The 22,740-nt window shown below is 45.6% G+C and overlaps 3 protein-coding genes across 6 annotated transcripts in view; 2 read left to right on the plus strand and 1 right to left on the minus strand.

The window, feature by feature from the left end:
• The window catches only part of LOC101135882 (ADP-ribosylation factor-like protein 17), a 52,166-nt gene that overhangs the window by 13,314 nt on the left and 16,112 nt on the right, over positions 1-22,740 (plus strand). Inside the window, exon 4 of one of the 4 annotated variants that reach the window (XM_031011090.3) lies at positions 17,808-19,722. The exons of 2 other annotated variants lie outside the window; for them this stretch is intronic. In XM_031011090.3, the coding sequence (XP_030866950.1) occupies positions 17,808-17,884 (77 nt within the window). In that variant the 3' untranslated portion in view covers positions 17,885-19,722. Of the gene's footprint in view, positions 1-17,670; positions 19,723-22,740 lie in introns of those variants that run through there. One more of the 4 variants, XM_063705793.1, reaches the window with a different exon arrangement.
• Positions 6,358-6,876, plus strand: LOC115934628 (uncharacterized protein FAM215A). Its single transcript, XM_031011093.3, has one exon. The coding sequence runs from the start codon at positions 6,444-6,446 to the stop codon at positions 6,777-6,779; it is 336 nt and encodes a 111-aa protein (XP_030866953.1). The 5' UTR covers positions 6,358-6,443; the 3' UTR covers positions 6,780-6,876.
• Positions 10,685-22,740, minus strand: part of LOC101135168 (leucine-rich repeat-containing protein 37A) — a 32,432-nt gene continuing 20,376 nt past the window's right edge. Inside the window, 8 exon segments of the mRNA XM_055387781.2 lie at positions 10,685-10,851; positions 10,853-10,871; positions 10,978-11,117; positions 11,196-11,250; positions 12,947-12,996; positions 15,877-15,978; positions 16,546-17,819; positions 19,764-19,882. Coding sequence (XP_055243756.2) covers positions 10,822-10,851; positions 10,853-10,871; positions 10,978-11,117; positions 11,196-11,250; positions 12,947-12,996; positions 15,877-15,978; positions 16,546-17,819; positions 19,764-19,882 — 1,789 coding nt within the window. The 3' untranslated portion in view covers positions 10,685-10,821.

The following is a 22,740-nucleotide window of genomic DNA, read 5'->3' on the forward strand; positions in this document are numbered from 1 at the left end:
TCATCATTTCTCTGGCAGAATTCTTTTTTCTTACCCTACTGGGAGTTTTCACATTCAAATACCAAGATGAAATAAATACCTTTATTTCTTCAGTCTTCTCTTCATAACAAGCCTAATTTTACTGAGTTTTGGTAGCTATTGTTTTTGATGGTAGGGAGCTGGCTGTACTCTAGGACCTTGGGGTGGGAAATTTGGACTTTTCATAAAATAGCAATTGGGAGCTGTTGGAAGAATGGACTTGCTGTGAATGGTCTTGGATGCAGCCCCTATTTTTTCTGCCAGTTTCTAAAGATCAGGCTGTCTTTTAGTTTAAATTTTTTTCATCAGTATGTTGAGTATGACAGAACTTAATGCTTTTAGCTCTCTATTAAGACATATTTAACTGTGTAGGTTTCACTTGTATAGATTGGAATTTGAACAGTTTCTGATTTCTTTTTTATTTTATTTTATTTTTATTTTTTTGAGACGGAGTCTCGCTTTGTCGCCAGGCTGGAGTGCAGTGGTGCAATCTCGGCTCGCTGCAACCTCCACCTCCCAGGTTCAAGCGATTCTCCTGCTTCAGCCGCCCAAGTAGCTGGGATTACAGGCGCGCGCCATGCCCAGCTAATTTTTGTATTTTTAGTAGAGACGGGGTTTTACCATGTTGGCCAGGATGGTCTTGGATCTCTTGACCTTGTGATCCGCCCGCCTTGGCCTCCCAAAGTGCTGGGATTATAGGCGTGTATCACCGCGTTTTTTGTTGTTGTTGTTGTTGTTTTTTGAGACAGAGTCTTGCTGTCACCCAGGCTGGAGTGAAGTGGTGTGATCTCAGCTCACTGCAACCTCCACCTCCTGGGTCAAGCAATTCTGCCTCAGCCTCCCGAGTAGCTAGGATTACAGGTGCCCGTCACCATGCCTGGCTAATTTTTTTATATTTTCAGTAGAGATGGGGTTTCACCACGTTTGCCAGGCTAGTCTTAAACTCCTGACCTCAAGTGATTTGCCCGCCTCGGCCTCCCAAAGTGCTGGGATTACAGACGTGAGCCACCGTGCCCGGCCGTGATTTCTTAATTGATATTTTTATAGACGGCGTAAGATGGTCCATTAGTTATTAGGGATAAATATTTTTCTCCTTGATTGTAGGTTCAGTTATTTTAATTTGTTGAATTGCAGCGTATCTGTCTGGTTCAAAATTCGAAAGTAAGAAAAGGTGTATACTCATCCTGTGGTATCTGTGGGGGATTAGTTCCAGGACCTCCCATAGATACCAAAATCCTTGGATATTCAAGGCTTTGATATAAAATGGTGTAGTATTGGCATAAAACCTATGCATGGTGCCATCTTGGCTCACTGCAACCTCCGCCTCCTGGGTTCAAGCAATGCTCCTGCCTCAGCCTCCCTACTAGCTGGGATTACAGGCACCTGCCACCATGCCCAGCTAATTTGATATTTTTAGTAGACGCGGGGTTTCACCATGTTGTCAAGGCTGATCTCAAACTCCTGACCTCACGTGATCCACCCCCCTTGGCCTCCCAAAGTGCTGGGATTACAGGCGTGAGCCACTGCGCCCAGCTGTCTCATAGTTTTAGACACTGTCTGTTGCCTTCCTAGTAAACCTGGCAAGGACTTAGCTCTTTTACACCCCAGCCCTGTCTATTCTTGAGGTTTGGTTATGCCACAATTTGTAGAAAATGAACAGTGTTTACAGAATTGTGACTATATAAATATTATTCACCACAGAGCTTGATAATGTGCTGTGAGGTCAGGCATGGTGGCTCACGCCTGTAATCCCAGCACTTTGGGAGGCCAAGGTGGGCGGATCACCTGAGGTCGGGAGTTCAAGACCAACCTGGCCAACATGGAGAAACCCCATCTCTACTAAAAATACAAAAATTAGCCGGGTGTGGTGGTGCCCCCCTGTAGTCTCAGCTACTTGGGAGGCTGAGGCAGAGAATCACTTGAACCTGGGAGGTGGAGGTTGCAGTGGGCCGAGATCATGCCACTGCACTCCAGCCTGGGCAACGGAGTGAGACTCTATCTCAAAATATAATAAAATAAAAATAAAATACACTCTGATGATGGCTGCTTCCCCCAAGGGTGCCTCCAGCTCTCCTTTTCTTTCAGTGCCATCTGCCATTATCGTGCCCTCGTTCTCTTCCAGTGCTCTGGCGGAGCAGGTGGCGCCCAGGCCCACAGTGCCCTCTCCAAGTTCTGCCCTCCATCTGCTCAAGTTATCCCCTAAACTTGTCACATGTGGTCATCCTGGAACTTTGCTTAACTGCTTCCTGGGTTGGGGCCTTTATTTCCTGGCTCCCTTTTCTTCTTGCTTAATTTCCCCTCCCTTTGCTGCAGCACATACTCAGTTAAGAATCCCTTTCTAACATTAAAAAAAGAAAAAGAGAATAGTTCTTGGACCTCCTCATGATAGAAATTATATCTTTAGGCCGGGTGTGGTGGCTCACGTGTGTAATCCCAGCAGTTTGGGAGGCCGAGGCAGGTGGATCACTTGAGCTCAGGAGTTCAAAACCAGCCTGAGCAACATGGTAAAACCCTATCTCTACAAAAAGTACAAAAATTAGCCAGGTGTGGTTGCATGTACCTGCAATCCCAGCTACTCAGGAAGCTGAGGGAGGAGAATCTCTTGAACCCAGGAGGTGGAGGTTGCAATGAGCTCTGATCATGCCACTGCACTCCAGCCTGGGCGACAGAGTGAGACCCTGTCTCAAAAAAAACAAAATAAAGTTGTATCTTTAATATCCATTAACTGAAAAATAAAAATAAAAATAAGGACCAAAAATTACTATGCGGACACACATGCTTTTAAATGAATTTGTGGGTTATTAACCACAGTAACATCTATGAACTTGTGAAAAACTGTTACTGGTTTAGGCTTAAGGGTTTGCCCAGTCTAGCTTCAATGTTCAGTGGGTGGGCGCGGTGGCTCACACTTTGGGAGGTGGCCAAGGCAGGCAGATTGCTTAGTCCAGGAGTTGGAGACCAGCCTGAGCCACATAGCGAAACCCTATCTCTACAAAAAATTTAAAAATTAGCTGTGCGCGGTCACGCGCACCTGTAGTCCCAGATATTGGAGGGCGGTGGGGGGTGGCGCTGAGGCGGGAGGATCACTTGAGGCCAGAAGGTCAAGGCTGCAGTGAGCCGAGGCTGAGTCACTGCACTCCAGCCTGGGTGGCACAGCAAAACTCTGTCAAAAAAACAAAACAAAACAAAACAGACAAACAAGAACCAAAGTTGGATGCAGTGGCTCGTATCTGTAATCCCAACAACTCGGAAGGCTCAGGCAGGAGGATTGCTTGAGGCCAGGAGTTCAAGACCAGCCTGGGCAACATAGTGAGACCCTCGCCTCTGAAAAAATTAAATATTAATAAAAACAAACCCTAGTAGCTTCAGTCTTTGGTTCTCCATCCCTCATTTCATCCCTTTGTCTTCTGGTAATAGAATTTCCTTCTTGTTTTTCCTTTGGGATGAGCCACCTTCACTCCCTGGGATTCTGCTGGGATTGAGTTACCGCCTTCCGGGCTCAAGCGATCCTCCCACCTCAGCCTCCCAAGTCGCTAAGACCACAGGTGCATGCCACCATGCCTGGCTAATGATTTGTATTTTCTGTAGAGCCGGCGTTTTGCCCTGTTGCCCAGGAGTTTTTCCTTTAATGTTCTCCTGCTACTTACTAATTCACTTTGTCACCCTGTGAGCTCATAAGAGCAGAGAGATAGCAACAGGAGCTAAAAAAACTCTAAGCTGTGAAAAAATATTAAATATGAAATCATGATAGCTATTAGCTTAATTTGTTTTAGGGAAATTGCAAAGTAATTTTTTGGGAATCAGTGTCCCACTGCAGTGATTCCATATGGGGATTTCTAATTCCCAGTATGTTTTTAAAATAATTTGTAAACACCTAGTACAAACGCATGATATGAAATTCAAGAGGTACAAAAGGGCATACAGCCCTGCACTCTCCCAGTTTCCCTCCCCGAAGGCAACAACCGTTACCAGTTTCTCGTGTGTGCTTCCAGAGGTATTCTTGTCCAACAGAACTTCAGTGATGAAAACAGTTGCCTGTGCTGCCCAGTTTGGTAGCCATTAGCCACACGGGGCAGTTGAGCACTTGATATGTGGCTAGTGTGTCTTAGGAGCTGACTTTAAAAAAAAAATTTTTTTTTTTTTAAAGACTCAGCGTCTTGCTCTGTTTACCAGACTGGACTGCAGTGATGTGTGAACATGGCCTCAAACTCCTATTTATTTATTTTTTGAGACAGGGCCTCACTCTGTTGTCCAGGCTGGAGTGCAGTGGTGCAGTCATAGGTCACTGCAACCTTGACCTCCTGGGCTCAAGAAATCCTCCCACCTCAGCTTCCTAAGTTGCTGGGACTACAGATGAATGCCACCATGTTTGGCTGATTTTTACAATTTTAAATTTTTTGCCTGGGCGCAGTGGCTCATGCCTGTAATCTCAGTCAGCACTTTGGGAGGCTGAGGCGGGCAGATCACCTGAGGTCAGGAGTTCGAGACCAGCCTGGCCAACATGGCAAAACCTTGTCTCTACCAAAAATACAAAAATTTGCTGGGTATGGTGGTGCGTGCCTGTAGTCCCAGCTACTTGGAGGCTGAGGCACGATAATCGCTTGAACCCAGGAGGCAGATGTTGTAATAAGCTGAGACTGCGCCACTGCACTCCAGCCTGGGTGACAGAGTGAGACCCGTCTCAAAAAAAATATAAATAAATAAATAAATAAATTTTTTGTAGAAAAGGGGTTTCACTGTGTTGCCCAGGGTGTTCTTGAACTATTGGCCTCAAGCTATCCTCCCACTTGGCCTCCCAAAGTGCTAGGATTACAGGCATGAGCCACTGTGGCCAACCTAAATTTATATGTAAATAGCCACATGTGGCTAGTGGCTACTGTATCAGACCTCACAGTTCTGTACAGATAACGCACAGCGCACAGTAGCATACTATACACGCCCTATTAAATCTTGCTTTGTTCCCTTAACAGCACCTATGCATCTTGGAGATAGATTGTCCCAGTCTGCCTCATTTTTAAAAACTGCTGCATAATATCCTCTTGTAATCCACAAAGGCAATCCCAGACCCAGCCTGGGGGGCCATGGGTCATCACTTTTTACAACAAGCTCTAAAATCTTCCACATATACCATAATCAAGGCACTTCAGAACAACCCTAGGTTCCTCATGCCTCTACTTTTATTAGCCTGGGCCTGACATAGTTGGACATTGAATAGTCACTTCTAGGGGCTGGTGGAAATAATTTACCATGAGTGACTGCCCTAAAATATACTCTCCACCCACGTGGCCCGTGCCTGGCATTCACTAGTGCTGGTGGCATTCTTTAAGGTTGCTCATATCTCTAAGTGGTTCTCCTTTAAAGAGCAAAGTCTCCTGGGAAAGGTGGTCATTAAGCAGAACATCTGGGGCTCATCTTGCTTTTGCCCTGTTGAGAGGGGCCAAGGGACTTGGTAGAGCAGCAGGGGCTCTGACGGTGAACCTCATTGTTTTTAAAATTATTCTTAAGAGGCCAGGTGCGTTGGCTCACACCTGTAGTCCCAGGACTTTGAGGAGCAGAGGCAGGAGGATCGTTTGAGTCCAGGAGTTCAAGATTAGACTGAGCAACACGGGGAGACCTCATCTCTACAAAAAATTTAAAAGAAAATTAATTGGGCATCGTGGCACGAGCCTGTGGTTCCCGCTACTCGGGAGGCTGAGGTGGGAGGCTGTGGTTCCCGCTACTCACCTGAGCCCAGGAGGTTGAGACTTGCAGTGAGCTGAGTTCACACCACTGCACTCGAGCCTTGATGACAGAATGAGAGTTTCTCAAAAAAAAAAAAAATTGTCCTTAAGTCCATGTGGACCCCTGACCAGGTTTGTGCCCTAGACAGCCTTCCTCTGAGGGCAATTCAGGTGGTGAGACTCCAGCTTTAAATGGCCTCTAGAGAAATTTCACTAACCTGCCTTGGTGTTTGACCCTGTATAACCCCTTTCTTCTGGAGGTCCCTTTGGGTGGCAGTAGATACAGGATTTGGTGTCTGACAGCTCTGGGGACAGATCCCAGCTCCAAATGGCAGAGTCTCTACAGATTACAAGCCAAATACTTAGCACTATGTGCTGATCTTCAGGAAGTCAGTCTATATTTCATAACAAGTCACATGGGGATAATGAAGGAATGGCCTAAAATGCTCTCAGTAATATTCCTGAGTCATCCCTCAGGGCTGGGCTTGGTGTTAGGCATGGCGGGGAAGGGAGCAGAGCTGTGTGCAGAGGAAGATGCAGTTCTTGCCTTGTCAGGGTCCCTGACCTGATGGCGACCCATGGTGGAGTCTTCATAGTGACAGACACCAGTGTAAAATCAGATCCGGGTTGTGCAACCCTCAAAGCAGGTCTCCTCACTCACCGGGATAGATAGACTATTGGCGGTACCTGCATCCACCGCTTGCCATGGTTTCGTTGTGGGTGGAGGATACTTTCCTGCCCCCTGGCTTTGGGTTTGCCCACGTGGCTAGCTCTGGCCGTGGAATGAAGCAGAAACGAAAGGCTGCCAGTTCCGAGCCCACGTCTGAAGTCGCCTTAGGTGGTTCCGCGGGCCCCGTGTGCTCCCACCTTCACCCAGAGGGCCTTCTCTGGTGCAGCCGCTGCTTCTTCAGCCTCCGCCCAAAAGGAACGGAGCCCCCTGGCCGATCCGCAGGCCTACAGGGAGCCACAGGGCGCAGCGGCTGGACCAGCGTTCAAGCCCAAGCACAGGCCTGCGCCAACCTTGTTCCAGCCGCCGTTTAGGATGGTTGATTAGGACGCGTTGCAGTGGCGGTAGCTCACCAATCCAGTGCGTGCACCGGCTCCTTTATTAGACTATAGAGCCAGTGGCTCCCACAGGGACCTGATACAACAGTGCGTTAAATAAGGAGCTTATTGAGCTCTCATGTCGTGAGCCAGTGGAGAAGTCCAGGGCTAGTGTGGGGGCTCCGGCGGGGGCTGTGGCCCCCATCCGCATGGAGCCTCCCCATGGTTCACAGGTCTCAGTCTTCGGAGCCTTCGACCCTGCGAGCCCGAACGGTCCACAGGGCGGCGCCAAACCCTCTTTCGAACGCCATCCTCTAAAGCCTCGGCTCCAACCGGTTCCACTTCTTCAGGCTCAGGATTTTCACTCTTCTCTAATGGGGGTGGCCCTCCCCCAATCTTCTGAGTCGCAACAGCATCTCCCTCCCTCCAGGACCTCAGAGCCAGAGCTGGGCGAGAGGCCCTGACCTCCGGGGTAGGGTGGAAGCGTCCCTGTGAAGGTGCGGTCCTGCCTCCCATCCCCAGGCGCCGGGCCTCTCCCACCCTCAGCGCCCTGCTCACCTCCAGCTGAAGATGCCAGGGCACCTCTGCTTCCTCCCTGCCCTTTCTGCAGTACCGCCGAGTGTGCATAAAAGGGTTTAATATAGGCTTTGCTGGGTGCGGGGACTCCCACCTGTAATCCCAGTACGTTGAGAGACCAAGGCGGGAGGATCACTTGAGGCCAGGAGTTCAAAACCAGCCTGGGCAACAAAGTGAGGCCCGTCTCTGAAAAAAAAAAAAAAAAGAATAAAAGAGGTCCCTTTTTCTGGGAGATTGATATAGGGGAGTGTGAGTTAGAAGGGAGGCATTGAGGATCAGTCATTTAAAGCAGCATCCAAGGGTGTTCAAGGCTAGAGATCCACAGGTGTATTTTCAGAAACTGAATTTCCTGGCGGGGCACAGTGACTCATGCCTGTAATCCCAGCACTTTGGGAGGCCAAGGTGAGCGGATCACTTGAGGTCAGGAGTTCAAGACTAGCCTGGCCAACATGCTGAAACTGTAGTTAGAAAAAAAAAAAAAAAAAAAAAATTGGCCGGGCATGGTGGTGGGTGCCTGTAATCCCAGCTATTCGGGAGGCTGAGGCAGGAGAATCACGTGAACCCGGAAGGCAGAGGTTGCAGTCAACCGAGATCACGCTGCTGCACTCCAGCCTGGGTGACAGAGACTGGCTCCAAAAACAAACAAACAAACAAAACACAAAAAAACCCCAAAACCCAAAACAAGCCAGGCGCGGTAGCTCGCACCTGTAATCTCAGCCCTTTGGGAGGCCAGGGCGGGTGGATTACCTGAGGTCAGGAGTTCGAGACCAGCCTGACCAACATGGTGAAACCCCATCTCTACTAAAAATACAAAAATTAGCCGGGCATGGTGGTGCATGCCTGTAACCCCAGCTACTAGGGAGGCTGAGGCAGGAGACTTGCTTGAACCCAGGAGGCAGAGGATGCAGTGAGCTGAGATCGTGCCATTGCATTCCATACTGAGCAACAAGAGCAAAACTCCACCTTAAAAGAAAAAAAAAAAAAAAAAACTCCTGAATTTCCCTGTGGATACCTTTTCTCTGGCAGCCTTTTTCAATGAGGGCTAAGTTTTCTCCAATACTATATGGCCTGCAGACCGCTCAGCTTTCATTCCAGTGAAAACATTCCAGAAAAAACTCTGAATCAATCCCAGGTGTTTCTCCAATCAGCTCAGGATGATTGTGTGTTACCTGCTGCCTAGCTAGTGACACCTCTGCAGGCCTCTGACTTAGCTAGGTCTCCACCATGTGACTCCACCATAGACTCCCCGCCTTCTTCTTTTGCAAAGCCTCGGACACCCAAACACCTACCAAAAGTGGGTAGGGCACCAGGACACTCCAAGTGTAAGTGGGGCTCTCCACACCTGGATGTGGAGGTGTGATGCAGAGTGGTGGCTGCTCGTGACACTCATTTCACCCCTTTCTGTGCCGGTGCCAGAAGCCCAGGAAGCACACATCAAGGCTCGCTTGCCAGCGGGGTGCTGCCAATAAAATGTAGTCACGTGGAATTTGGAATGTGGAAAGGAGGTAGAAGTCATCCTTTCCTCCCCCATAGCAGCAGGTGTGCAGGCTCTGGTGGTCAGCTGGACTCCATACTCCCCCACCAGTCACCAGCCTGGGGACCGTGGGGCTGCAAGGACCTCAGCAGCGATTTCCCAAGTTTCCTGATTTCTTCCATCCTCTGGAAATCAGCTGTGCTAAAGTAGCATGAAAGCCAGTGGTGCAACCCCATCCCCACAACCTTCACCACCTCTAGCCCCTCCAGTGATAAGCACTAACTGCCTATATACAACCATTTTTTGTTTGAAATATCTAGAGTAATTTCTGTTTTCCTATCTGGGGTAGTGTAACATAAGAAGAAATATATATTTGGTCTCTGCCCCCAGTTCCTAACACAAAGCTCCTAAAACCCTTGGAAATTCCTGAATGATGGCAGTGCTAAGAGCATTGTCCTTTGTTAGTTTATCATTTTTCTTTTCTCCTAGGTGTTTTTTCCTTTTTAAACTTTTCTTTTAGGTTAGGGGGTACATATGCACGTTCGTTATATAGCTAAACTTGTGTCATGGGGGTTTGTTGTACAGATTATTTCATCACCCAGGTACCAAGCCTAGTACCCCAATAGTTTTTTCTGCTCCTCTCCCTCCTCCCACCCTCCACCCTCAGGTAGGGCCCAGTGTCTATTGTTTATGAGTTCTCATTATTTTGCTCCCACTTATAAGAACATACAGTATTTGGTTTTCTGTTCCTGTCTTAGTTTGCTGAGGATAATGGCCTCTAGCTCCATCTGTGTTCCGGCAAAAGACATGATCTCGCTGTTTTTTATGGTTGCACATCTTTTGTTCTAACATTTGGTCCTTAAACCTGGTTCCTGATACAGAGCTCCTAAATCCCTTGGAATTTTCTGGGTGATAGAAGCGTCCTTTGTTCTCATGAGGTGACTCTTGGTGGGCTCCTTATTTGGGGACTGGTCACCAAAAAGACCTATGGTTGGAAGCGTTGTGCTGTCAGCCCCATTCCCCATCCTCTGGGGTGGGGAGTGGAGCTGGAGCTCAATCATGCCTACGTGATAAAGCCTCCAGAAAACTCCTTAAAAGACAGGACTTGGAGAGCTTCCGGGTTGGCGAACACATCCATGTTCCAGGAGAGTGGTGCACCCCAACTCCACAAGGACCCTTCCAGACCTCACCCTGTGTATCTCTTCATCTGGCTTCATCATTTGTGTCCTTTAAAATATCCTTTGTAATAAATTAGCAATAGTAAGAAAACTGTTTTCCTGGGTTCCATGAGCTGTTCTAGCAAATGTTCAAACCTGAGGAGGGAGTTGTGGGGACCTCCAATTTACAGCCAGTTGGTCAGATGCATAGGTGATGCTTGGCCTTGCACCTGGGGTCTGACATGGGGATGGTCCTGTGTGACTGAACCCTTAACCTGTGGAGTCTGGTGCTCACTCTGCTTAGGGCTTCTCTGCCTTTTTAGTGTCCTTCTAGAAGGCCTTTCCTTCCTCTTGTCAGCTCAGAAAACTTTTCTTCCACTTCCCTTCTTCTAAACCATCCCTTACATCTACTCCTTTCCAGCCGACCAAGAGCAGAACCACAGCTGGCTCCACTGCCACCATGCTGTCCCACACTGTCTCCTCAGGATGTATTCAGATGTCCAGCCCTCCCCCCAGTCTAGGAGCCCCCCCTTTGAGGAAAGGGATGCTGGCCTAGTCAACTCTTTCCCAGCACCAGGCACAGCATCTGGCACATTCCATCTTTTTCATGGACTCTCCCCAGGAGGCCTGACCTTCCCTCCTCTGAACCGGCGCATTTCTTGTCTGCATCATGTTTGCCCTAATCAGATATCACCTTATTTCCATCTTTTGAAAAATGCTTTATTTCTCTGGCAGGCTTCATCGGAATCACAATTTTCATTCATTTAGTAACTGTTGTTGTTTATTCTATGTATATTTTTGCATGAGGCCTGAGGTGGACTGGGTTCTCCTCCTATGGCAGGGCTTCACTCTCCTCCTCCTCCGCTGGGGGCTTCGCTGTCCCTGGGATAAGAATAACAATGCTAAGGTTTTCATTCTTGAAAGGAGCAATTAAGCTTCTCACCCCCTCCTCATTTTAGATGGGAACTGTGAGGGTCCCGTCATTTACCCAGGGTCCCTGTTGAGGATCTCGTCCTCATTAGATGACTTCTTGTGCAGCTTCCATACGTGATTATTTAATCTTGTGGCACTGAGAAGTTTATACATACCTTTCAGCCAGAGCGGCGGTCGGAATAACAAAAGTCCATCCTAGAAGATAGAAAGGGAAATATTAATTTTGCATGTCCTCTGCTTTCCCTGGCCACAGCAATGAATCCTCCAATGTACCTGACTCTCCCTTTGCGAAGAGCATCTCCTCTGTGGCAGAAATCTGAAAATGCCCCTGGGGAGACACATGCACAAGACAGTGAGTGATGCAGCCGTTTCCCACGTATCTCACAATGTACTTCTCTGGTCTTATTAGGACTAAATGAGTATCTCAGTCCATAATCACAGGGAGAAGAACCACCACAGACCACATACCTGGGGTCTTGAAAATAATTCCATGCATGTGGGACTTTCAGAAGCTCTCCATGTCTCCCCAGAAGGGCCCCACAATATACTGGGGGGACTTTGTATGTGGCTCAGCATGGAGCAGGGGCAGGATGTTCATTCCCACTCATCCCCTTGGCCAAGTGCCCTTGTGCAGTGAACAAACTGCACAACCATGCTGGGCAGAAGCATTTTATATCAGTCCCCTTCGGACTTAGTCTCACAGGCATCATTTGACGGGGGATGGGAGATGAAGTGGTTCTTCCTTTTCTAGATACTTTATGCTATAAGTTGGATCACCTCAAGCAAATGCCTGAGTGCAGCTAGCCAAGTTCTCTATCTCACAGTCTTCATACGGCTGGCTGTCGCTGATGAGTGAGTGAGCTGCGAAATCAGCTTAAAGCACAACATGTTATTTTTGAATTTGAATAAAATAGGAAAAGGCAGAGTGCATTGTGTGACCATGGGGTAAGACACTCTCCCTTTCTCCTTCTCAGTTTTCCTGTCATAAAAGGACAAACTACTAAGTTCTCCGTAGTTAAAATTCTTTTTTGTTGTTTTTTTTATTTGAGACAGTTTGGCTCGTTCCCCAGGCTGGAGTGCAATGGTGCTATCTTGGCTCCCTGCAACCTGCGCCTCCTGGGTTCAAGCAGTTCTCCTGCCTCAGCCTCCCAAGTAGCTGGGATTACACGCCTGCGCCACCACAGCCAGCTAATTTAGTATTTTTAGTAGAGATGGGGTTTCACCATGTTGGTCAGGTTGGTCACGAGCTCCTAACCTCAAGTGATCCCAAAGTGCTGTGATTACAGGCGTGAGCCGTCCTGCCTGGCCTTTCTGGTTAAAATTCTGTGAGGTTTGCGTAAAAGGAATAGAGTGGGGGCGCAAAAAGCAGTAAGATGAGAAAATAGTGTTTCCTCAGTTCTAGGATCCAGGGGAAAAAAAGAAATAAAAGAGAAAATACTGTTTCCTGCCACTTAAGAGGAAGGACTCACATATCCTACCTTCCATCAGCCTTGAAGGAGACAAGTGCCCTCTCTCTCACACCCGGTGGCCTTCCCTTCCCCTTTCCCAGAGCCTCCAAGAAGGCCCCTGGCCTGGCCTGATGCCCACCATCAGCAGCAATAGGCACCAAAACCTTTCTCCTTCCTATCCCTCCCCACCTCCCAAAAGGGCTGGGGACGGCAGGTGTGTCCTTGTTAGTTCCATCCAGCTCAGCTTTGGCTGGGGAGCTAATTTCACTGGAGCCAGGCTAAACATTAGGGTAAGTAAGTATTTGTCCTGTCTTGGGCAGTTTCCTCACTGAAAAATGAGGGCAGAGTACTAAGCCCTCCTCTAATTCTAAAATTCTAATTAAAATGTCGCGAGACTAGTGCTGGTGCATGCGTGTAATCCCAGCTACTCGGGAGGCTGAGGCAGGAGAATCACTTGAACCTGGGAAGTGGAGGTTGCCGTGAGCCGAGATCGCGTCATTGCACTCCAGCCTGGCAACAAGAGGGAAACTCTGTCTCAAAAGAAAAGAAAAAAAAAATCACCAGACTAATATTTACCTTGAGAATCCTTCTTCATCTTCTTGTAATGACTTTCGGTGACAACACATCTGTTTTAGAAGAAAACGCAATTAAGATTATCTATGACAACAACCACCATCTCCAAATCTGTATTGATTCCTTTTATTCATTATAAGTCTCATCTACCTGATGAGGTAACTTTTTTGAAGACAGGAATTGTATGCTGTGTAACACTGCTTTGATTCTTCCATAGTTCAGTCATCCTAGCTATCTTGCGGGGGATTGGTTGTAGGATACCGCCCCCACACCATACCAGAATCTGTGGATGCTCAATCCCTTACATGTAATGGTGTAGTATTTGCTTATAACCAACACACATCCCCCCTATACTTTATTTACTTAGCGACAGGATTGCCCTCTGTTGCTCAGGCTGGAGTGCAGTGTCATCCTCTGTTACTCAGGCTGGAGTGCGGTGTCACGATCACAGCTCACTGTAGCCTCAACCTCCTGGGCTCCAGTGATCCGCCCACCTCAGCCTCTTGAGTAGCTGAGACTACAGGTGCATACTACCACATCTGGCTATTTTTTTTTTTAATTTTTAATAAAGACAAGGTCTCACTATGCTGCCCAGGTTGGCCTCCCAATGTGTTGGGATTACAAGTGTGAGCCACCATGCCTGGCCCCATGTAATTTAAGTCATCACTAATAAAATGTATACATATTGTACAGTGGTGACCGTTGTTATATTGTACTTTCTATTTGTATTTTTATTGGTTTTTTTTTCTTCAAATATTCAGCCTGATCTAGTTGAATCTGAAGATGTGGACCTGCTGATGAAGAGGGCTGACTGTATCTAACTTAGGGTTTTGCATGCAGCTGGCACTTAATACATTTTATTGACTGTTTTAGATAACATTCAACAGATAATTCCTAATAAAAACTCTTAGAAGTAGGAGAAAAAGGAAACCTGAGTCTTTCCTCTGAAGTGGCAGGAAAACCAGCCTGGGCAACATAGCAAGAACTTGTCTCTACAAACACATTTTTTAAATTAGCTGCCTGCCTGTAGTCCCAGCCACTCAGGAAGCTGAGGCAGGAGGATCCCTTAAGCCCAGGAGTTTGATGTTACAGTGAGCTAGATCAAACCATTGCTCTCCAGCCTGGGTGACAACAAGGCCCTGAGAAGGGGAAAAAAAAGGAAAGGAAAAAGGAAAGGGGAAAGGAAGGAAAGAGTAGAAGTATTGGAAAGGAAGAGACAAAACTATCATTATTTGCATATTAAATGATAAATGTTAGCCAAAGAAGCCTAAGAGAATCAACTAAGATTTTACTGGAAGTAATGAGAATTCAATACAGTGGCTATCTACAAAATCAAGAAGTCAGCACACAAACCTCAAATACTTTTCCCATGTACCAGCAATAACTAATTAGAAAATGGAAGAAAGATCCCATTTACAACGGCAATACAAATGTATGAAGTATTTAGGAACAAAAATACAAAGATCTTTTATCTAACAAAAGATGTATAAGATCTATATATGGAAACACTAAAGCTCTTCTGAAAGACATTAACAAGAAATGAATACATGACATGAGATAGCACATTCCTAGAATGTCGTACAGATGTAAATTCTCAAATTAATCCACAAATTTAACGTAATCCTATTCAAATCCCAAGATAGTTTTTGGTGGTGGCTGTTTTTAAGACAGGGCCTCGCTGTGTTGCCCAGGCTAGAGTGCAGTGGTACGACCACAGCTCACTGCATCCTCGACCTCCCAGGCTCAAGCGATCCTCCCACTTCAGCCTCTGAAGTCTCTCATATGGTGTCCAAGAAATGGTGACAAATCTCACAAAGGGACTAGGCTCAGCAGGGCTGGAATATTCAGAGAAGGTGTCAAGAAGAAAGATGGACTTGAGTTGGCTTTTGAGAGATGCATAGGACTCCCACAGGCAGAGTGAAATAAGGGCATTTTAGATGGACAAACACACAGACAAAAGCAGAAATGCGGGTGGTGTGACTGGGGTATGGTGAGGGGCTGCTGTGGCTGGAATGGAGGGCTGCCACAATAATGGAAATGGTAAATGAGGCAAATAAGGTTGGACTGGTGGCATAGCGTCCAGGTTGCCAGCTTTATTAAATCACTCTTCCAATATGCTAGCACTGGCCTGTTGGGAAAAGTAATACATCATGTAATCGAACAAAAGACAGAGGCAAGCTCCAGGAATGGGCACTGTAAACAGGACTTGCCCCAGGGTAGCCAGATGTAGGCTTTAGATAAGTTGATGCAAGCTGAGCATCTCTACTCTGAGGGGGAATGTCTCACATGGTGTCCAAGAAATGGTGACACATCTCACAGAGGGTCTAGGCTCAGGAGGGCTAGAGTATGAGACGTTCCCCCTCGCCTGTGAACTTAAAAATGTGGCCAACAATTTTTGTAAAAGATGGCTACTCTGTAGTGCTTTAACTGGACCTATTTAGACAATGCCTTACACACTGGAGGACGATACTGTGTAAATCTAATAAGTCTACAAGACAATACTTCTGTCTTTTGGCTCTCTCCTTCCTCTCCAGGGTGATGACAACTCCTTGAGGGTGGAGATTATACCTCTCTCATCATTTCAGCAACAAGGAAATAAATTAGTGGCAGAGTAAGGGTGACTTGATGCGTACATCCAATTGTTGACATAGTTTTGGGTGGGAGAAATTTTGCTATTATATCGACTTCTTAAAATAGTCTAGTGGGATTAACTTGGTTTTAATTCACAGAGATCTGGAAGCGAGGATCCTTTAAAAATCCTGAAATATACACTGCAGTAAAAGAACAAAGCATACACCTCAGCCTTAAATGACTGAAGAAGTATGTCAAGTAGCAGCAGGTGGGAAAGTGGCTTTGGTTTTCAGTTTGTGAGCTCTGAATCCACACAAAGACAGGACTGCATTCTGAAAACCTGAATTAATTATTGTCCTTACCACAATGAGGCAGAAAAGTATAATCAAAATAGTTAGTATTCCAGTCAGAATTAATGCCACGATGAGTTTGGTGGTATAGCCATATCCTGGAACTTTTGTGAGCTAAAAAAAAAAACAAAAACAAAAACACCAGAATGAGAGCTAACTATTCACAACCCCAGTAATCCAGGTGAGTAGCTTACAGGTTTTTTATTTTTTTGAAAGAGGGTCTCACTCTGTCACCCAGGCTGGGGTACAGTGGTGCAATCACTGTTCACTAGACTCGACCTCCCTGGGCTCAGGTGATCCTCCCACCTCAGCCTCCCAAGTAGCTGGGACTACAGGCATATGTCATCAACCTAGCTAATTTTGTTATTTTTTGTGGAGACAGGCTTTCACTATGTTGGCCAAGCTGGTCTCAAACTCCTGACTTCAAGTAATCCACCCACCTTGGCCTCCCAAAGTGCTGAGATTACAGGTGTGAGCTACCACCCCCGGCCTACAGTTCATCTTGTGCCCTAATCTATTTCACTCTCTACATGAGCAAAGTGGGAGATCACTGTCATGACCAAAGTTACATGGCCAAGATAAGCTATGGCCTGGGAGTCCCAGATTCTTCTGTGTGGGCACTTTCCTGGGATATGCTAAATGATGGGAAATCTGAGTCTCATGTTTCTGTGTGGTCCTCACCTCAAGCGACTTCTCTTTCTGTTCACTCTGGGCTTCTGTGCTCTCATTAATGTAGTTCTCAGTCTTCCATTGGTCCGTATCCCATTGTATGTTGGATGCCTTTACTTCCTGCTGCCCACTGAGAAGCTTCATCAGGTGGCCTGTCCTGGAGATGAGCTTGGCACAGGTCACTTGCACATGGGCCCCAGAGCAGTCCATCTTCAAGGTCCGGATAACATGAGCAATGAGCCTTCTCACATTGTTGTTGGGGATAAGGGACTGTAGCTGCTGGGTTAGCTGAATTTCCAACTGATCACCTGGGGACGAGAGCAATGGGTAATGGAAGCTTTTGGGCTCGGGGGACAGGTCAGTGCCCACGTTGTTGTATTCCCATTTTGTCTCAGTTTGTTTAACAGTTGGCCCTAAGTTGAATGCAGTCCCAGCGGAATCTGCCTCAGGAGGATGATTGTAGTTTGTGTTTTCAGAGATGGTTCCTTCTGGCATGTTAGTGTTTTCCATAAGAACATTTTCTTCAAAGGCATTTCTTGCCTTTGAAATTGTGTCTTTTGTATTACTGTTTTCTATAAAATGTTCTGAAGGAGCAGATACTTCCAGAAAAGGGTTTTCTTGAGGACTCAGGTCTCCTAAGGATGAAAAAGCCCCTTGTGAAGGGGAACTTATGAGGCTCTTCGCTGCAGAGAATGGAAGCCTGTTTGCGAGCATCAGTCTATTCAGATAACTTTTCTTTCTGACCTTTGGACTCTTTTTGACCTTGTAGACGGCCTTTCCCGCTAACTTCTCAGGCCCCTGCTGTGTGTGAGGCTGTTCCAGCTCCCTTGGGGCTGGACTCCCGAGCCTTTTTTCTTCGGCAGCGTTCTCCACAGATGCCTGGGCACCCTGTTCCCTCCTGATGCTCTGCCTTCCTACCTCTTTGAAGTGCCTTTTCTGGATGCTCCTTGGGCCCATGAGGACTCTATTCACTCTCTGCCGGTTTTGGCCTACAGTTTGAATCTTTGCCAGGCTGTTTCCTGTGGTTGGCAGTTTAATGACTGGTATTAACAGTGATTTCACATCTAGGTTTACCGCTGAGAAATAAGGCAAGATGTAACTTAGTGTACTAACATCACTCTCGTCATTGGTGTCTAGCTGCTCACTCCCAAAGGCTGACAAGTTGATGCCACTGCTGTCTGAGGGCTCCTCCGGCTCAACAATCAGCTCAGTGCTTGTGTAATTCTTCCGGGCTTGTAACACCTTCATGAACGCTTCTTCTGGATTCCCTACAGATGCTTCTTCAGCTGTCAAAAAAGAAGAGACTGCTTTGATCATGAAAAATGATGGGATGGGATGCATCAGTCCATAGCTGTACACCCCAGTCACACAGAGTAGGAGTCAGCAAACATTCGAGTGCCATTCAGAGAGGAGAAACACACACCCAATCCTAAACCTATGAAATGGCAACAACAAAAGGAGAAAATACATCTTTTGAAAACACGGCCACCTACTTGGAACATTCCATAGTGTGACATAGAGTAACTCTGTTTAGGATTATTTCGTTGATTCCCAGAGGCCAATTGCCCAGTGCTCAGTCAAAGCCCAAGGTGGAAGACAAGTGCTTCCCTGATGAGCTGACCTCTCTACAGACTGCTCCGTACCCTGTGCTGTCCTGCCTCAGATGCAGAGAGAGCACAAGGCTCCTGCTCTCCTCGTCCTCGGTGTACCTGTGTTCGTGCTACCATCACAGCTGAATGCAATGAAAGGCGGTCCTCTGAGAGGAGCAGGGTGGAGATGCTAAAGTGGAGGCCCCCCCCATTGCTGATAGATCCTCATCTGGCATGCGCTCCACCCTCCCCATTCTCTGCTCCCACGTATCGTAGCCCCATCACAGAAGATGCGACATGGAAAAACGCACTGTGTCCACCCTAGTTCTTAAATTTGGGCAGGGATTTGGGGTGTATGTTAAGAGTTTTTCAAATTTGCCAGATTGTATGCCTATGTTGTTAAATACACAATGAATCCCTGGTATGATAGCAGTTTCTGGATAAACATTACTTGAGGTCCTAAAATGCAGAAGGGAAAAAGCAACTTTTGTCAGATGCCTACTTTGCTTTCATTTCATCTCTAATATTTTGGATGGGGAATCATCCAAAGCTTCTGACTGCATGAAGGTCAGGTGTGCCAGTGTGCAGCTGGGTTTCTTTTCCAGAATTAAAGTACTTTGGGTGGTGGTGAGGGTCAGAGGAAGAAGTAAAGATTGTGAGAAAGGGGAAGAAACATGGGCTTGGGGAGAACCCAGAATTGGGGCCAGAAGACCTGGCACTAGGCTACAGCACTTAGCACCTCTGATCTTGTTTTTCCTCATCTGTAAAAGGAGGTTAACAAAGCTTTTCTGCCCACTTCTTGGGGAGAAGGGAATAACATAATCGGTAAAAAAAAAAAAAAAAAAAAAAAAAAAAAAAGTTTTGAAAAATAAGCAACACTGACTTTATGTAACCAAGCATTATTAATTATCCACCCCGTATCACTGGTAGATACCTGTATTCAAGCTATCTGGACATGAAAGCAGTCACATTTTAGAAGTCATGAAGTTGATGCTAATAAACCTAATCTACAGAAACACTCTTGAAAGCCCTTGAGCGTTTGTTCTGTGAACAGAAAGGTTTGAGATTCGGAGCAAGTTCAGAGTTGGATGGTCTAAGAATGGAAAAGCCCTCCATTCCATTAGAAGAGCCAGGTAGCAATTTCTGGTTATGGAACCAGAAGCTCTCAGGCTTCAAATAAAACAGCATCACTTGTACTCTTATAAAAGTGTAAAAACAGAAAAACCAAAACCGTATCTACATCTGTCCTATAAGGCAGAGAGTACTTGAGACCTCATGAATTTAAAACCAGCTTACAAACTACATTGCACTATAGGAAGAAATTATCACTGTGGGCAAAGCATCAAGCAGAGAGCACAGTACACAGTGTGTGGATGTTAATGTTATTCCCTAGCCTTCCCATTCCTTTGTCTTGGTCCTTTGTGTATATGGAACAGTTCTATTATTAAATTTTGTAATAGTAACTGAGAACCTGACTCTCAGCAAGGGAGTAGTTCAGAAATTGAGGGAGTTTAACTCTGAATGAGTAAATAAAAATAAAGCAATTATGTCATTAGCTTAAAATTTTATCATCACTAAAAATAAAAAGTTTAAAAACAAATACTTAATGTAACAATTTATCACCATGCAATTTGGACTCACGACAGTGTGTGGTGTTTGTCAGACATGCACTGTTGCAATGCAGCTTGACTGTCTTGCAGACAGCCTCAATGCTGTTTTTAAATTGGCAGAGGCAGCAGGCCATATGGCTAGGTAAGATCCTATAGATGAAAACAGAGAGCAATAAATTAGCGGTAAAGCGGTTACTTGAGTAGGTAAAGGAGGCAGCCAACGCTACCACAGGGGTGGGAAAAAGGTGTCATTGAAGCCTATGGACTGGACAGTTGGGTAGGAACCAGAAGGCCAATAGGAAGGAGGACAAAGGTGCCCAACTGAAGGGTAAGCATGGCAGTGAGTATGGTATGCCTAGAATAAAGATGGTTGGGATTAGAATTGGTGACAGTGATTAATAGTTTAATTCAGAAGTATCTCTTCCCAACTCAAAAGTCTCACTTTGGGCTGAAAGTACAGAGGAAGAAGGTAGACTTTTAAGAAGTCTGAATAAGCCCCCAACTTCTGGAGTCCCTTTCTCAATTCCTGTTGGGAGTGGGAAATATTATAAATTACTCTGGGCATGAAAAATAGCTTAGTTTAACCTGGATTGCGGAGTTAAAAAATAACAAAGATTACATTGGTCAAATCTGGACAATTTGAGCATTCAAAAGAATAACAACAATAAGTTACAACATATTTAATATAAAGAAGAATCCACAAAGAGTGATATTGAAAAAGAAAGAGGGGGAGTTCTTCTTCAATGAAATAATGCAAGCTAGTAAATGTAGAAGGAATGACAGAATTTTTAAAAGTGTCACTTTGCAACCGTCAGTGTAATACAAATTCATTCAGACAAGGATTATCACTGATGCACATTTGGGTGAAAAGACATTTGAGAACAGGATCTTCACTGAACTCAAAGTAACAACCCACAGATTATTTATTAATTACCAAGGGGAAAATTATTTTTTATTTTTATTTTTATTTTGTCACCCAGGCTGAAATACAGTGGCAAAATTATACCTCATTGCAGCCTCAACCCCCCTGGGCTCAAGGGATCCTCCAAATTCAGTCCCCCGAGTAGCTGGGAGTATAGGCTTGCACCACCATGCCCAGCTAATTTTTTTTTTTTTTTTTTTTGTACTTTTGTATTTTCAGTAGTGACAGGGTTTCCCCATGTTGCTCAGGCTGGTGTAGAACTCCTGGGCTCAAGCAATCCTCCCACCTCGGCCTTCCAAAGTGCTGGGATTACAAGTGGGAGCCACTGTACCCAGCAAAATAATTACAATGGAGAGATCTGGAAGATCACCTTAGTCAAGTGATCAAACTTAGTATTACAGGCCATCTGCGGTTACGAGGCAGGAAGGATACATCACCCATGCAGTATTTTTCCCAAAAATGCTTAACTTGAATTTCATCATGAGGAAACAGACAAATCCGGATTGTGGGACAATTTACAAGACAACTATCTTTGACTCTTAAAAAATGCCAATGTCATGAAAGATCAAAGAAAGTAGAGGCATGTTTTAGATTAAAGGAAATGAAGACATGACATCAGTGCCTGATCTTTGATTGGATTCTGTACTTTCATCTTTCTGGCTTGTTTGAATTTTTTTCAATATGTAAATTTGGGCAAAAGAGGTAACCGAGACAATTGATTAATTTATTGTTGTGGCTTATTGGGGGCACTTTCAGAGAGATAAAAACAATCCCTGTAACTGAAGTAAAAGGTTAATCTTAGGCAGTATAGCATGCTCATTAAGAATACAGATTCCATAGCCAGACTATGCTTCAATCTCAGCTCTGCTAATAATGTGAATTTGGGCAAATTGTTTAATCTCTGTTCCTTGGCCTTGTCATTATAATAGTACCTACCTCTAATGAATTTTGAGGATCAAATGAATCAATACCTGAAAAATGCCTGGTGCACAGTGAGTGCTCAATAAGAGTTAACTATAATTATTATGTTGCAGAGGTTATGGGGGGCCTTTTCTGAGTCCTCCAAAAGGATGGCTTTATTGGGGCCATATTGAGACTGTGAAAACAAAAGAGGGTTTCATGGATACAAGAAGTCTATGAGTTGGGGGTACAATGTATAGAGTTTTAGATTAAAACTGCATCCAGTAAGTTGGCCTGACACATCTTTCAAACCTACAGAGGAACAATCACAAGTGACTAGTATTATTCCTTTGGGTCCAGTGGAAGCCTCTGATCTTCATATGCAATGGACCCAGAACCGTAACCCAGCATTTTGTTATATAGCAACCTTACCTCTGCCACAAAGGTGTTTCTTTTGAGGCCGGGTCTCGCTCTGTTACACAGGCTGAGTGCAGTGGTGCAGTCTTGGCTCACTGCAGCCTCTGCCTCCTGTGCTCGTGATCCTCCCACCTCAGCCTCCTGAGTAGCTAGAACTACAGGTGTGTGCCACCACGCCTGGCTAATTTTTGTATATTTTGCAGAAATGGGGTTTCACTATGTTGTCCAGGCTGGTCTCGAACTCCTGGGCTCAAGCAACCCTCTCTCTTTGGCCTCCCAAAGTGCTGGGATTACAGGCATGAGCCCAAAATTTTTGTTATTCTTTTTCTGCCCCCAACTTTTTATTTTAAACATTTTCTTTTTTTCCTTTAAGCCTTAGGATGGCTGGGAAACATTTTCAAGTGGTATAATGAACACCTGTATAACTTTCATCTGGAATCAATAGTTGCTAATACTTTGCCACATTTGCTTTCCGTGTGTGTATGTCTATACATTTTCTGGACAAAACCATTTGAGAGTCAGTTGCAGACATAATGACCCTTCACCATTGAAGACTTCAGTGTGCAGCCCCTAAGAACCAAGGCATTCTCTGACATAACCAGAGGACTATCATCACTCAATGGAACTTCATATTATCATTGTCTACTATGCGGTCCGTATACACATTTTCACAATTGTCCCAATCATAACATGGCTTAAAAAATTCAGAATCCAATCAAACATCAGACATTACACTTAGTACATGATTCTTTAGTCTCCTTCAATCTAG

This window comes from Gorilla gorilla, chromosome 4 (genome assembly GCF_029281585.2).
Source record: "Gorilla gorilla gorilla isolate KB3781 chromosome 4, NHGRI_mGorGor1-v2.1_pri, whole genome shotgun sequence".
Lineage (NCBI taxonomy): Eukaryota > Metazoa > Chordata > Mammalia > Primates > Hominidae > Gorilla > Gorilla gorilla.

What these genes read in the sequence shown, in the direction of transcription:
- LOC115934628 (XM_031011093.3), top strand. Translation starts at nt 6,444, where the DNA reads ATGGTTTCGTTGTGGGTGGAGGATACTTTCCTGCCCCCTGGCTTTGGG.